Raw genomic sequence first — 15,906 nt, 5'->3', positions numbered from 1 at the left:
AATATTCAAAAATCACACAATTATATATCCATATGTTAAACTGTGTATACACATACAGGATATATACATGAGCTAATATGTATCATTTTTCTATTCCATTCTAAGTTCCAAAAGAATCTTTCAAAGCACAGGTTCCTTTTTTGGAAGCAGCAAGGAGAATTTTTACTTCTTGCTGACCAGCACTATTTTATTTAAAGGCAACTGTTTGTGGACCTTAGGAATCAGTCTTCTCTTGACCACCTAGTTTAATAATTGCTGAAAATGGGCTGAAACAATCATATTACACTGTTTACATCTGTTTGGACGCTCCTCTTACCTTTCATCTACAGAAATGTTGTACTCTTCACTATTGCTGTGTGGAGGAGGATGTGCTGGGGGAGGAGGAAGCAGGTCTGCCCAGTTCATGCCACCCTGTTTTGGTACCTTGGGTGTTCTTGCCCCTTTCTTGTGCCCCTGACTCCCTAGAAAGGAAATAAAATACAAGCCATTGATCTCTGGCCTTTAAGCTTTTTCCATTAGTCATAAGTTAATTATTTTTTGTAAATATGATTTTATAATTCATTTATATAGAGAGATAAACATGCTTTTTCATTAATTTTAAACAGAACTTTGTACAAGAGAACATGCAAGGTACTGCCATGAATAACTGCAATAGCAAAAAAGCAATAAAACCATGAATGAATGTTTCAAGTCATATCATTAATAGTGATCTTCCTACAGCAATTAATTGCATTATGGATTATCATCTCAAACAAATGAGCTGTAGACATATTTTCTGGAACGCCTTTCTATTATTTAATTGCTGGAACCTAAAATACAATATGATACAGATACGATCTATTAGAGTTCCACTGTTGCATTAAATCACTGAATATATATAATTTGTACTTGTCCATTGAAATGTTTTAGGCACAATGAAATTACTAGTTCCCTTCAGAAAGGCAAGTACAGATGAAATAACAGCTGGAATAACTGATAGAACTAATGACAAAAGAAGCAGAAAAATGATTTTTAAAGGGGACAGAAGTGTTTTCAGCCACTGTTTCTATACAATAATGGCTTATGGTAAAATGATGTTGCTTGAACATTCTTAGCAGTTTGACATAGCCCAATTATTCAAGTGTTCCAGTGTTCTGATTTTAGATTTGGCATATTTTTTAAACACAGGAGCCTATATATTTGAGAGCATTTATTTTAACGAAAACTTTAGGTCAACAAATATTTGGGGACAAAATATCCCCCTTTGCAATATGTTATATTTTAGATTCATATGTGAATGATAGATGATGAGTCTATAATTATTTATTTTTCCCATAAGGTCCCTTTATATCAGTGCATTATCTTGGCCTTAGTTTTTTAACCCTATCCAACTCTTCTCCAAGTCATGTAATATGTTAATCAGGTCTGGTCATATTCAATGAGCCTTGATTTTTTTTGTCACTTGGGAATTTTCAGTCAAATGGCAGTGTTTGTTAAGCCAGATGTTCTTGTACTGCTATGTTACCACACTGAGTGTGGGCTGGGGACAGGCTGTTATTAATAAACTACGATTATCAGTCTTATGTGTATGTGCCTCTGTTCTCTCATCCACCACTCAGGTGTCCAGCATTGGGATAACCGTGCATGTGTTGTAGACTAGACATTAACCCGCGCCTTCCTCTGGGTTTCCTGATATACATCTACTGTAGCGACTCCATCAGTCTGGAGAGGCCTGACACAGATCTCTCCTATACCTTATTTACTTGCTTTGTTCTCCTCCCTAATTACCATCACACATCTTTACATCTTTTTACCATATATTCACAGAATATCAAATGATATATAGCAGTAGAACATCCAGATCTAGATATCTAAGCTGAGGGATACTGAAGGTCAATTAAATATTAATAACCTAGAATCACTGTTTATTTTCCCATTAAGATATGGTTTTCTCTATGTGACTAAAAATTCAAAGATGAAATGGCATAAGATAATCAAATATTAAAATATTTCATATGATTTTCTTAAAAGTAGATCCTTGAAATATTTCTCTTAATTCAGGATTTAGTTTCAAAAAAGAAGTCATTTAATAAGATGTTAATTGTTAAAACAAACAAACAAACAACATATAATAGAATCAGAGTAAATCTAAAAGGTAAAGGGCCATTTCTAAGCTCCCTTAATTCCAACAGAAACACAGGCTAGACAATGCCAAACCAGCATGTTAGTTAAGGGAAAACTGTAAAATACAACTGCCATATTCATTACAGAAGAGGGGTGGAGACTCTTGGCTCAAAGCGCCTAAGAACAACTTTAATCCAGTTGCTGGGAAGTGGCATTTCTACCCTCTCCTGGAGAAACATTGCTAGAGTCAAGATCAGTCGCTTTTGTTCTCATTGTGGTGTGACCTGCCACATGTTAGTTCTAATAACGAACTGCCTTTAATTAGAAAAACAGGACTTAAGTACTCAGCAAGCTCCCATCTGCAGCCCCTATCAGGAAAACAGCTGGCAAACAGCTGCAATAGCATGAAGACCCCAGGGAAGAGGCCTCAATGCGGCTTTGGGAGGCACTTACAGGCAGGTTGGGAGGTTGCTTTACGAGGCTTCAGAGCAAGAACTGAGGGATCGTAGAGGGATGAGACACTGTGACAGGTTCCTATTGTACCTGAATCTCATGTTATTGTCTCTTCGGCTTTTGATCCTGCTCAAGTGTCCTCAAACATTATGTGCTTTTATAGGCTCGTTTCAAATGGCAACATATTTAGCAGGTTGACTCTGTGCAACATTTTTAGTTATATTTTGGCCAAGGGGAAAAAGAAGTTTCAACTGCCTTTACAGATTAGGCAGACATGTTTCTTCTGGCTTTGCTAAAGCTCATTAACAAGAAAGAAAATAGGACACTCAGTCTTTGTTGCCAAATAGAACATAAAATGATTTAGTGAGTGGAAAGTCCCTCAAATTGCAGAGACAAGACACATGCCTGAGATTCAAATTACATAAAGTGATTTAGACATGTCACCTACATACGTCAGTCCATTAGCACTCAATGTGTAATCTTGGAAAGTACCAGCTTTTTAAAGGAGAAGTTCTTTGGTTCACCTTACTTACCAGATGTACTACTGCCCCGGTCTGAGCTGTTGTAAGATCCTCCTGTGTTCTGGTCGTATGACTGGTTGTATGGGATAGTTGGAGGAACTGGGTCATTTGCTCGATAATCTAGACATATCAGATGAAAAAACAATAAACATTTATTTTCTCTTCATGAGCGATTTCACATCTCTGCTTTCTCTATATTTCTGAGTAACTAAAGAAACAAATTGGACCATTTATTTGCCTTTTTTTCTCTTTTATTGTTGTATTCAGATTGTCAGGATATAAAAAGGCTTATACTCCAAATATATATAAACTATAAATAACTTTAATAATATAATACCAATATGATTTTAATAAGAAATCACAAAAATGTCTGCAAATCATAAAAAATAAATCACAATACATAAAAATAAAACTGAAACTTGTCAGCAAGGTTATATCTAATAAAAAATGTATCTATGATTCAAAAAAAAAAAAAACAAATATCTTAATTTGCCCCAGAAATGCTTCTGCTTACTTAGGCAAAGGTGAAAATCCAAATGATAAGCTTGCCACTGGAATGTAGTCAGTAATAATCTGTCATCTAGTTGCATTCCAGGTTTTTTATTATAGTCTGACATACCAAATCTGCTTACAAGCAGCATAAACAATAAATCAGAGTTCTGAAATATTTGTACGAAGGCTCTCAGGGCTTTCCGAAGTCCACAGTAAAACAATACACTATGAAGGAATAATTTGACAATAGTTTGAATCACCACTGCCAACTCCATGATAACAGAAACTGTCCTGTTCATCTTTGTCAGTCTTTGTTATGAACTTATGCAGGAGTCTCGATCCATATTTATTAAATTGGGTTATTATACCAATCAAGTACTTTCTTAAACTTGAGAAAAGGCTAGCTGACTTCGTTCTCAAGTTAAAACATAATATTAACTTAAATGAAATTTTTAAGTTATATTTTTGTAATCTTCAACTGCGATAAATCGCATTTTCGAACAAAATGTTCCCAACCCAAACCTCAAGAAAATGTCTACGTCTCCAATTATCTCAGTGTATTCTTTACCTGGAATAGGTGGGGATGCATTGCCCCCATCTATTCACATTAGAGTAATCCTGGTTTTCCTAGAGGTATAACTTTGCAAACCATGTTATTATGGCAGTAGCCTAAAGGACTACAAAGAAATCAAACACCTATCATCTTTTCCAACTCATACACTTTATAAGAAACATTAGGAAGAAACATTTCCTTCAGGCCACAGAATACCATTCTGCAGCTTCAAGTTAATACTAAACTCAATTTATTTTAGGTTCTATACGGACAGACTTCAATCAGGTCAACCAAGGAAATTTAGGTTCTAAAATTATACATTGTAGCAGTCTTAATAACCACACGAGGTGGGAGACATACAACAAATTGAACCACTTCTCCAGTTCAAGTTTAATTTAATTATTTTATTTCAGGTTGATATAAAAATGCCATTGGTTTATATGACCACATAGAAGCAATTATCTTCCATCCTCTAGTGGAAAGAATGGGATAGTCTATTTATTGAAAATGTGAGGTATTGTGACAGTTGTACATCTGCCTCATGAATAAAAGATTGTCCATCCCAATCCTTCACCTGCTATTAAATTTAAATTAATCTCAAAACCATTTGAAAATACTTATATATTATTATAAAATAAATTTTCCAAGGTTATTGTTGTGCTAATTAACTCTTTGACACTGGAAATTTTGAAACCAAAGAAATAAGAAAATCTCAGCGACAGAAGAAAAGATTTTACTTGCTAGTCGCAGACAAGTTTCAACATCTAGTTGAGGTGCTGACAGTATCACACAGAAACAGATGGGAATACGTGCAAGCCTCTTCACCTTTGTTCAGCTTGTTTTGCTCCATGATGTTGTGCTGAACTGGTGCCACTTCTTGTTTCTGCTGTCCCAGCAGTTTCCAGTGCTTCTCGCCAGAGTCCCCGCTGCCATTGTTCATGTTGTTGCTGAGGTTTGACTGGATGAGCTGAGTGGTGGCGTAAGGAGTAGGCTGCCCTGATGGATTGACAAAACGCCCATCCTTCAGATTTGGGCTATTGAAGGTTTTCATCTCATTGATTTTGTTACTAAGGTCCACATCACCATAAACAGTTGACTCAGGGAGCATCAGATTTGTTTGTTTGTTATCCAGTTGGTTGTTATAATTTGCTATACAATCAGCTATGCGCAATGGAGAGGAAAAGGAAAAAATCATTCTGCATGGTTATTCCTTTTAAATTTCTTTCTACGTAGCTTTGTGAGTCATAAGAAAATCGTTATGTAAAGTACAAGTGGGCTTAAATAAGATCAATAAAAATGGCCAAATATCCACATGTGCTTTCTAAAGAAAATTAATAATTGAAAAAATAAAAGAGGGTACACAGAATTTGTAGACTAAATAAATTTGAATTTCTGATAGTGCTGAAGTAAACAATTCACCCGATTTAAAATAATTTTCATTTAATAACCTCATTAATACGAATTCCACTAAAATAATATATACATGTAAATCATTACGTGCCAACTTTTTATTTTCTAGTCTTTGGTGACTGAATTACTTGAAGCTACTGGCTAGCTGCTGAAGCAACAGACAAAGCATATAAATTGAAAATCCAAAGGGAAAAAACTACTCATAGATCAAAGAACTTGAGACTTAGGTATTTTATAAAATACATTTAAAAGATATGAGGAACAGGAGTAAAATGATAATAAATAGTACGAAGGAGAATTCTATTAGTTCTTGTTGTAGCCATGTTGGATAATCATTATCCAGAACATGCTATATAACCATTTTCTCATGGTTTCATAATGACAACCAAAGAAATATAAAATGACAATAATAATAGCAAAAAGAATCATAGTAACCTGGGTCATTGACTCAAGTAAGCCTGAAATAATACTTAAATATCTAATATCTCATTTCCACTCCAGTTTTCTCTCCACTGAAATATTTGGACATTAAAAAACTGAATATACATACATAATATATACATTCATATATATATATATATAATATGGCCTGCAGTTGAAAATATTAAAATGGTAGGAAGAACTGAAATCATATTTCTAAATTAAAATATTTCTAAATTAAATAGGAAAATTAAATTACAATGGTAAAAATATCATTATTCATATTGTCCAAAAGTGGTACCAACATTAACAAGTCACCTGCAGCATTGGCTTTTAACTGGATATGTTTAAAAATTATAAATTAACATGCTTGTTCCTAAAGATGTAAATGGGAATATAATCTTAAGAAAAATCTGTAATTTCTCTATCCTACTGAATTGAACTATTCTGCATTTCAACCATGAACCGTCAGGGAACAGAAATATTTGTTTCATCTGGCCTCTGCTATTCTTATTTCTAATTTCTAGTTTTGTTTAACAGTGGTTAAGAAATACTATAAAGATCATGTGGTTTTTGCATTCTCATTTTGTTTCACCAATCTGTCTATACGTGTGTTATCCAACAGAACTTCGGAGATACTGGACGTGGTCTACTCCACTTTGTCTGATACAGCAGCCACTAGTCACATGTGGCTACTGGGCACTAGAAATGTAGCTAGTGCAAAAGAGGGACTGAGTTTTAAACTATATTTTATTTAATTCAATGTAAATAGCCATCTGTTGCTAGTGGCTACCATATTGGACAACACAGCTCTACCTATTAATTTAAATGGGTATCGCCATTTTTTCTCTCCTATAGGTCTCAACCCAGTTTTTCTTGTACTTATGATTACATGAGTATCCATATGTCTAGACATTCAGAATATGGGCCTCTAGAGGACAGAGACTTGGTCACATGGATAGGTCACATCCATGTCCAGTGGAGACTCAGGATTCGCTTTAAGGGCAGACATGCAGACGGATCTGTGATTTCTTCTTTATAGTGCATAGCATCTTTACTTAACTCCAACTTCTCTCTCGCATACAGGGTATTTTACTTCTATCATCATAGAGATTCCATACAATATTTTTAATAATTTTAATATTTCCTATATTGGGAATATTGGGTTTTTTTGGGGGCAGGGGTTGTTTGGTAAAAAATCTTTGGTAATTTTTATTTCTTTAAATCTTGCAGACTGTACATCCGATTTTTTACTATTATGTTTTGGCATGAAATTTTAGCAAGATAATTTACTCACACATACATCTGACCCAAAAAACAAACAACAGAAAATAAATGTATGCATGTACACCTGCAGTATATATATCTATATATATGCATATGTATATAAGTGTGTATGTGTGTGTATATATACACTTATATACATATATAAGTATGTGTGTATACACATATATATGTGTATATATACATATACATATATACGTATATAAGTGTATATATACTTACATATAGGTGTATATACATACACACTTAATATATACATATATATATATATCCTGTCCTCAGGATTTGCTACTATACTATGAAATCTGATGTTAAATTTCAGTTAATTTTTATTTAAATTTTTTGTTATTATTGTCGTAGATTATTATTATTTTTGCTATTAAAGAATTTGGTTCATTATGACTATGAATTTATTTACCTTTTGATCTGTGTTACTTCCAAAATCTCAAAAATGATTAAATATGATTAAAGATTATTTAACTACAATTAAAAATTGTATGCCAGGCACAGTAGCTCACCTCTGTAATCCCAACACTTTGGGAGGCTGACGCAGGAGGGTTGCCTGAGCCCAGGAATTTGAGACCAGCCTGAGCAACATAGCAAGACCTGCATCTCTACAAAAAAATTTTTTAAAATTAGCCAGGCATGGTGGTGCGCGCCTGTGGTCTCAGCTACTTGGGAGGCTGAGGTGAGAGGGTTAGTTGAGCCCGGGAGGTTGAGGTTGCAGTGAGCTGTGTTAATGCCACCGCACTCCAGCCTGGGTGACGGAGCGAGATCCTATCTCAAAAAACAACAAACAAACAAACAAACAAGGTAAAAGAAATTGTAATCACATACATTCTTATCAACATAAATACTTTTGACCAGCCTGGCCAACATGGTAAAACCCTCTCTCTACTAAAAATATAAAAATTAGCTGGGTGTGGTGCTGTGTGACTGTAATCCCAGCTACTTGGGAGGCTGAGGCAGGAGAATCACTTGAACCCAGGAGGCGGAGGTTGCAGTGAGCTGAGATTGCGCCTCTGCAGTGCCTCTGCACTCCAGCCTGGGCTACAGAGTGAGACTCTGTCAAAAAAAAAAAAAAAAAAAAGTTAAATACTTTCACGGCGTGCACAGTGGCTCACGCCTGTACTCCTAGCACTTTGGGAAGCCGAGGTGAATGGATCACGCGAGGCCAGGAGTTCGAGACCAGCCTGGGCAACATGGCAAAACCCCATCTCTACTTAAAAAAATATATAAAAATTAGCTGAGCCTGATGGTGCAGGCCTGTAGTCCCAGCTACTTGGTAGGCTGAAGCATGAGAATCACTGGAACTCAGGAAGCTGATGCCACTACACTCCAGCCTGGGCATCAGAGTGAGATTCTGTCTCCCATAAATAATAAATAAATAAATAAATACTTTCACATGATTTTGTCCTTATTTGCTATTGATTGTAGAATTTATCTTCCTAATTACCTGGGCAAAATTTCTTTGGTGGACTTTAGCAAAAGTATGGAGGTTAAGGGATGGAGAAAATACTCAAATCAGGCTATTTTGCTCAATAGTCAGCACTGGATAAAATACTGGTCAAATTTTATCTTCCCACGTAGGGAGAGGGAAAGAAAAGATCTTCTGGCTAGTTCCTTAAAAAGCTTATACATATCAGGCTCTCTCTGTGTCCCTAACCTGGGCGACTGTAGGTAGTGAGGTTGCTGTCGCTGTTTCCATTGCCTGCCGTGCAGCAGTTGATGGAGCAGTCATTGTGGCTGTTGCCAGTATTAGGCCACGTGTCTGCCAGCCATGGCTGTGTGGCAGGTTCACTGATGTTGAGAAGTCCGGGCCTAAATAACAAAATATATTAAAGCAAATGTTATATGAATAGAGAATAATATTTTCTACTTAAAATTCCAATACATTCCTCATCTTGTTATGCTCACAAATCATCTGATGAACTATGCTGAATGACATTATTATCCCTTTTATTCTACACACAAGGCAACTGTAATATAAGGTCCTGGGATGTACCTCCATTTACATAGCCATAACTGTACACGGGAAGAGTTATGCATCAGACCTAAAATCTCGTATCATTTGCAACGTTCTACTCTGCCTTTAGTCATAATGGTTAAAAATCAAACATGGAATATGAACATATTTTTGAGTCCTTTAGTGGCTTAAAAAAATACCCTAGTTCAGATAGTTGGCACTTCTTCATTTTGACCCATTAAAAAATTGTGACTCCTTACAACTTCATTAAAAAATGAAACAAGCCTCTTTACTCAGACAATAGATTCTTCAAATTAAATGCACTGGCATATTTTTCTCCAAAACCATGTTTGATACTTAATGAGTTTGGGGCTCTGTGACATTTTACACAGATCCTCATCAACGTTTCAGAGCACAGTTCTGTAAGCTTGTCAACATTTTCCGATGGTGACAATGTAAAATGTCATAAATCCCAACATAAGCAAAGGAAAGCTGATGAATTAAATCTGATAAAACAGAGATGTCCACTGAAAAGAATATTAGTGTTAATTTTGTTATTTTTCGGCAGAAGATGTTATTCCTCTTTTACTGTGCATTGGGAATGCCAAGTACATCAGCGATTATTAATGGGAGCCCTGGACCAACAGAGCCAGGGACTCAAACTGGAGTTCAAGTGGGATTTTTCATTCCCTTTTCCAACACCGACTTCATACTTACCTCCATTCAGCAAAAGAGGTGACATCCCATTCACAATAAACACACTGGCATTACAGGCTCTGCAAAGATTTTCTTGGTGGTTTTATTTTCTATGTTAAAATGCAATAATTATGTTTCTTATTTACCTGGGAAGCAAGAATCTGATATTTCACCTTCCATGGTTCTTATTCTAGCACATAGAATTTACTGAGTAAATTTAGTATGCAAATGATGGTTGAGAAAGAATCCATTCTAAACAAAGGCTATGGACTTATGATTCATTTCTGTATGCATATGTGGGTACATATATTTATATAATAAAAATAAATATTTACCCTTTGCTTATAATGTGTGAGGCATTGTTCTGGTTTTTTTTTTTGTTAAACAGGTGTGAACTCATGTGGTCATCACGACAATTTTACAAGGGAGGTACCGTTATCCAAATTTTAAAGATGAGGAAATGGGACGTCTAAGAGAGGTTAAGAAGTTTGTGCATGGTTATATAAAGTGAGTGAGTGGCAGAGCTGAAATTCATACCCTAGCAGCCTGGCCCCACAGCTTACACTCTAATCTAAGATTTTATAAACACATATACTGGAGAGTGCTAAAATTTCCTAAAGCTCTGGAATATTCTTAATAAAAGGAAGACTGGAGAAAATATCGGAAGTGTAAGCTGTTAAAACTGAGCCATCTTACTATTAAAATTGTTGATAAATCGTGATTTGAAGAGTAATGTTTCCAAACTGTTGAAATGTTAAACATTTAAATGCAAGTTATAACGTAGATATCTGGAGGCTTGAAATAGATATTAGTTATAGAAATTCTGCATCTAGTAATCTTTTGCTCTCTTATTTTTCTTTGAACTTAAACTATGAATGTTATCACTGTAGAAGTTATTAAAAATAAAACTCCATATGTGACACAGCAGAGATGTTATAGGGACGTCTGAAGTATGGGCCAAGAGGAGATTTTCCACAGACTGACTTAAATGTTTCAAAAGAAATAGACAATATTTTTATGCTGCTCTGATTCCCTCTGAAAAACACTTCCATAGTGAATGCTTTGATATCATCATGGGCAGAGAGACCTTTTCATATATATGAGGGATTTCCAACAGCAAGCTGACTTATCGATTTACACCCTAGTTTTCTGTTTAGACTTGAATTTGGAATGCTAATTATTTAAGGCAGAAGGTGAGCCATGATTACTGGTCTATAATGAACCTTAAAATGCCATGTGCAGATCTGACAGGACTTTGAGGAAGTCAAGGTCATATGTAGCTACTCTAATAAGGGTTCTAAGGTCTTTTTTTGAACAATTTCCCAGGCTACCTTTATATATTTGAGCTTAAGATATGAAGCAGAAAAAATACACATGGTCGTTAATAGGGATTAACATGTTTCTTCAATATTATTATGTAATATTATCATATATTAAGTGGATAGATTTATGTCATGAAGAAAAAAGAGGGCAAATGCACTTTAGTAATTATATGGCAATTGCCTTCAATTCCTACTCTTCTCTTGATATTCCAATCACTCACCCCAAGAAAGCCTACTTGAACTGCTAAATCACAAAATAAAACACTACAGAGTCCAGGAGCTGGGGAAATGATGAAGGAGGCTGGGAGGAAGCTGACAAGGCTATAGGCTGTCTCCCCTTCCCACTGGCAGATTGAATGAGCTCTAAAGCCAAGGGCTAGATCTCAGAATTGCCAATATTTTAAAGAGAAGCAAAGGCTTGAGCTCTATTTCCTCACCTCCCACCAACAGGGAATGTGGTATTGGCATTCTCTACCAGATTAGCCAGACTTTCCCACCCCACCCTTCTCAGGTTCTCTCTGCTTTCTTGCTTTATGCTGTGGTTTGGATTAAGTACGTTTTTTGGACACATTGCCTGGAATGTTTGAGCAAAGGAAAACAAATGAATAGAAACAGCTACTTAATATTTCCATGATCATTTCCCTGGATTTTCTCACAAATTCTTTGCCCTTTTTAAGTTGGGAAGGACCGGGTCTCTTTGCTTACCACAATGTTCATTCTCTCTTTTCCAGGAATAGCCACATTTGCAATGTTCACAATTGTAACAGAGTTCTAGATAACCTTCTCCTTTTATTAGAGGAAAAAATACAGCCTCCAAAATTTCTCTGAAGTCACCAAGGACTGAACTCAGGCCTTCTGACATTCGTTTATTCAATGGCTCATTCATTTTTTTCCTTACTTATAGGTGACATCTTTCAAAAATTAATCATTCATGTGATTTATCACATTTATTTAATTCAACAAACTACATTTATTGCATTATTAAAAACCCATTTATCGATAAATAAACCATGTAATCTCCATCCTCCAGGAACTCACACTCTCGTCAGAGACAATCATATCTACCAGGATTTGCCAAACATTTTCTGTAAAGGACCAGAGAGTAACATTTTAAGGCTTTCCAAGCCATACAGTTTCTCTGATAACTACTCAACTCTGCCAGTGTGGCACAAACACAGTCATAGAAAATATGTAAACAAATGAGCCTGGCTGTATTCTTATAAAACTTCATTTAAAAAAACAGGTGGAAGGCTGGATTTGGCCCGAGAGCCGTAATTCGCTGACCTCTGATATAAACAAAAGATAGCAGCATCACCTTATGTTAGGTGCTTCATTGAGGTAATTCCACATTAGAGAGTTGATGGAGAGCATGGCAGGTGGAATGCAGTAAACTGAGAAGGGTCGCGGGGTGGGGAGACAGTCCAGACCCATGTAATACATGCACAGTGTAGTAAGGACACATAAGAGAATGCAATCTTGGCAAATGGCAGGTGGGGTGACACAGTGGATTGTAGGGTCTGGCACATTTTGAGGTGTGAAGTGAGTCTGCAGAGCCCTGGAGCTGTGGACTTTGCATATTATATTATGCCGAGTTTGGATCTGATCTTCTAAACATGATTGGTCCTATTGATAATGGGATTTTCTGGAGCTCAGAAACATGATCAATATGCATTTCAAAAGATCATCCTCTCTCCAGTGAGCAAAGGGAATTAGCAGGAAATAGTGCTAATGAAGGTATTATAGATAAAGGTAGGACTCCTGAGAGCTTTTGTCATAGATTAGGCAAAGGAGAAGTAGGGCTCGAAATGAAACAACATGACAGTGAAAGGAGTAAGAGACAGCATCAACAAAATGCAGTAATGGATACAGGAGGTCCAAGAGGATGGCTGGAAGGTTTTGGTGTCATTAACCAAGTGAGGTAGGAGGTCCAGTGAGGACTCAGAAAGTCTGAAACATGAGGGGAACCAGTGCTTAAGGGACAGACACAAGAGAAGTTGTGTAGGAGTTTGGTTCATTATTCCCTCTCTGATCTCACTGGATCACGAAACACATAGACACACAGACACACATACACATACACTGACACACACACCCATAAGTGGCTAGGAATGAGGAATGCTTTACCCTTCATAAAGCATCCTTATTGTCCTCATCCTGTTTTATTTTTTCCATAGCATTTATCAACTGCTGATATTATACAGTTGACTTTTAAAAACAATGTTTATTATTCATCTTGCATTTCCCCCACTATAATGTAAGGTCTAGAAGGGCAGGAATTTTTATCCACTTTGCTTACTGATGCATCCCAAGTAAGTAAACTAGTACCTGTCACACATAGTAAGTGTTCAATATATTGCATGAATAAATAATTTTAAAATTTTGTATATAACTGACATTTTGAGCACTGATTCTGAAATCTTTACTGAACTGTTGCCTCCGTAACATCCCAACATCGTTTAGCATTTCATTTAGGAAAATGATCATTTCTACTTAGTATTTGAAATAAATCAGTTTCACTGCCAGGGATTTCATTTTTAAATTTAAAAAGCTATGTTTGTTTTGTGATATAGTGAGCTTTCCAAATAGCTCAGCAACTTTGTAATTTTTCCTTCCTGCCGTAGCAACTAGCATTCGCTACCTATGCGTTCCTGCCATTGTTTCCCATGTGCCAGTTTGCTCCATCCAGGTTGTAAATTCTTTTAGAGTAGGAACCAGGCTTATTTTTCTGTATGCGTGTGTGATTCTTGTGTACACATGCCCACGCACAGAGGCTAGTGAAGAACATATCAAAGATGCTCAGGAAGCACTTTCACATGCTTTGATTAATGAGAGGTTGAAATATACACATGTAATGAAGTGGTTATAAAATCAGGTATTCCAGATTCACCCACGAGAAAATACTCTTATGCCAGAGGCTCTTTCACGAATGTCTGGGCTGTGATTTAGATGGAATTCCCCTGGATGCACAAACATGCCCTGGTTTAATTCCTGAATCAAGTGGATTTATTCCTTATGAAAACCTCCCTAGCTTTGGGTCTGTCACTGGCTGGCTTTGTTTCACAGGTATGAAAACAGGAAGTTAGCAATACCCAGGAAAGAAAAGATTAGTACTTGTTGCCAAATTTGTACAGCATTGGCTAAAAGTGGTCAACCTTCTTTTTTTTAAACCACTCTTTGTTATGTACTAAAGTCAGTAATTTTCTTATCCGATGGCATGTTCCTTGAATTCAGGAATAATATCTTACTCATTTTTATCTTTCCAGTAGCAGCCATGTTATACAGCTGTACAAAGAAGGGAATTTAGTAAGTTCACTGAATTTGAATTATAAGATGGTTTTGGTTGGAAGGTTTTTTCTTTTTTTTACACTGTAAGCTAGATGTTACTGTTTTGGAGAAAAAAGAAAAACATCTTATTGTGAAAAATTCTGAAGCTTGGCTCATCACATAACTTACACCTTATTCCAGCCCCTTTAAGCTGGTTGTCACATCAATTTGGGATTTCTCTGTGAATATATTAAAGTTCACTGAATAATAATTACTTTAAAAATCATAAATATAAGATTGAGATTCATTTCAATCACAGGAGGGGAAACATTCTTTGTTAACAAGCTACCCAGATTTCCTCTTTTATTTCAACACATTTTCCTGCAAATGGGGATGTGAACTATGTTGAATTCATAACAAGAACAAACAAACATAACCTACAACTTATCAGCAATTGCTGTGTTCAGCAGGTTTTTCAAATGAACACTTTTTCTTGGATAGTATTTGTTAACTAGCTATATTTGTTAATCTTCATAAATGCCACAGCTCAGTCACTTTAACTCCTTTTAATCATTTGCTAAAGCAGCAAGTCTCTTTCTCGGTTAAAGTCCTCCCTCTGGTGGTCACCGACTGAGACGCAGCTACTCCAATCAACTACATTTGTGTGTAAACAGCTTGGTTCAACAGCACAGCTGAATGGAGTCTTTGTCAAGAAACTAAATAAATTCCACCTTTAAGTTAGACTTTTTAAGCAGAGAAAGTGGTGTCATTGAAGAAGATGAAGAAATATTTGGAATTCCCTGTAGGATCTACAAAACAAGCAAGATAATTACCTCCCTCCACTGCTGACAGCTTCGCCTCCTCTCTGGTAAGTTACTAGAATGTTACGGAAAAAAAGGAACAATTAATAGACATATTTATATATCAAAAGCTATTACATTCATGAGCTTCTTTCTAAAATGGAATTCCTCCTGTCTTCCTACACAGAAGCATTGCAAAAATCACACGATGTAACAGATTCTGATTCAACTAGTGACATTTCTTTAAATATTGTATAGAATTATATATACATATCATATATCTAATTATATATATAATTAGATATCTATATATCACTCTTATTTTCTTCATATTCCAATAAGGTGGAGAATCAAGAAAAAGCAAAACATCAGTACACTCTTATTAAATATAACTATTACACATCTGTACATTAGCATTCCCATGGATTTCCATTTTGAATTTATTATTGGAGCACATAATTTCATGATTTTATATAAGTGTAAACTTAATCTCAGGAAAAAAAAAACTACTAGATTATTTTCCCAGAAGTAGGAGTATCAGTAAGTCAAAGACAAATGTTAAAATAAACCTTTCTACACACAAAGATGTATGCCAAGTTGTGACTATTAATTCACGTGATCT

The 15,906-nt window shown here is 35.8% G+C and overlaps 1 protein-coding gene across 7 annotated transcripts in view; it reads right to left on the bottom strand.

Moving 5' to 3' along the window:
• Positions 1–15,906, bottom strand: part of ROBO1 (roundabout guidance receptor 1) — a 1,209,916-nt gene that overhangs the window by 42,970 nt on the left and 1,151,040 nt on the right. For 5 of the 7 annotated variants that reach the window (XM_055259183.2, XM_055259184.2, XM_063630534.1 and 2 more), the window contains 5 exons: positions 15,318–15,360; positions 8,903–9,057; positions 4,948–5,283; positions 3,090–3,197; positions 317–461 (listed from right to left, as the gene is read on the bottom strand). In XM_055259183.2, coding sequence (XP_055115158.2) covers positions 317–461; positions 3,090–3,197; positions 4,948–5,283; positions 8,903–9,057; positions 15,318–15,360 — 787 coding nt within the window. The remainder of the gene's footprint in view (positions 1–316; positions 462–3,089; positions 3,198–4,947; positions 5,284–8,902; positions 9,058–15,317; positions 15,361–15,906) is intronic. The other 2 variants (XM_063630535.1, XM_055259188.2) reach the window with 1 other exon arrangement.

Source organism: Symphalangus syndactylus, chromosome 21, assembly GCF_028878055.3.
Source record: "Symphalangus syndactylus isolate Jambi chromosome 21, NHGRI_mSymSyn1-v2.1_pri, whole genome shotgun sequence".
In the NCBI taxonomy this organism is placed as follows: Eukaryota; Metazoa; Chordata; class Mammalia; order Primates; family Hylobatidae; genus Symphalangus; species Symphalangus syndactylus.
This window is presented reverse-complemented; position numbering and strand designations above follow the sequence as displayed.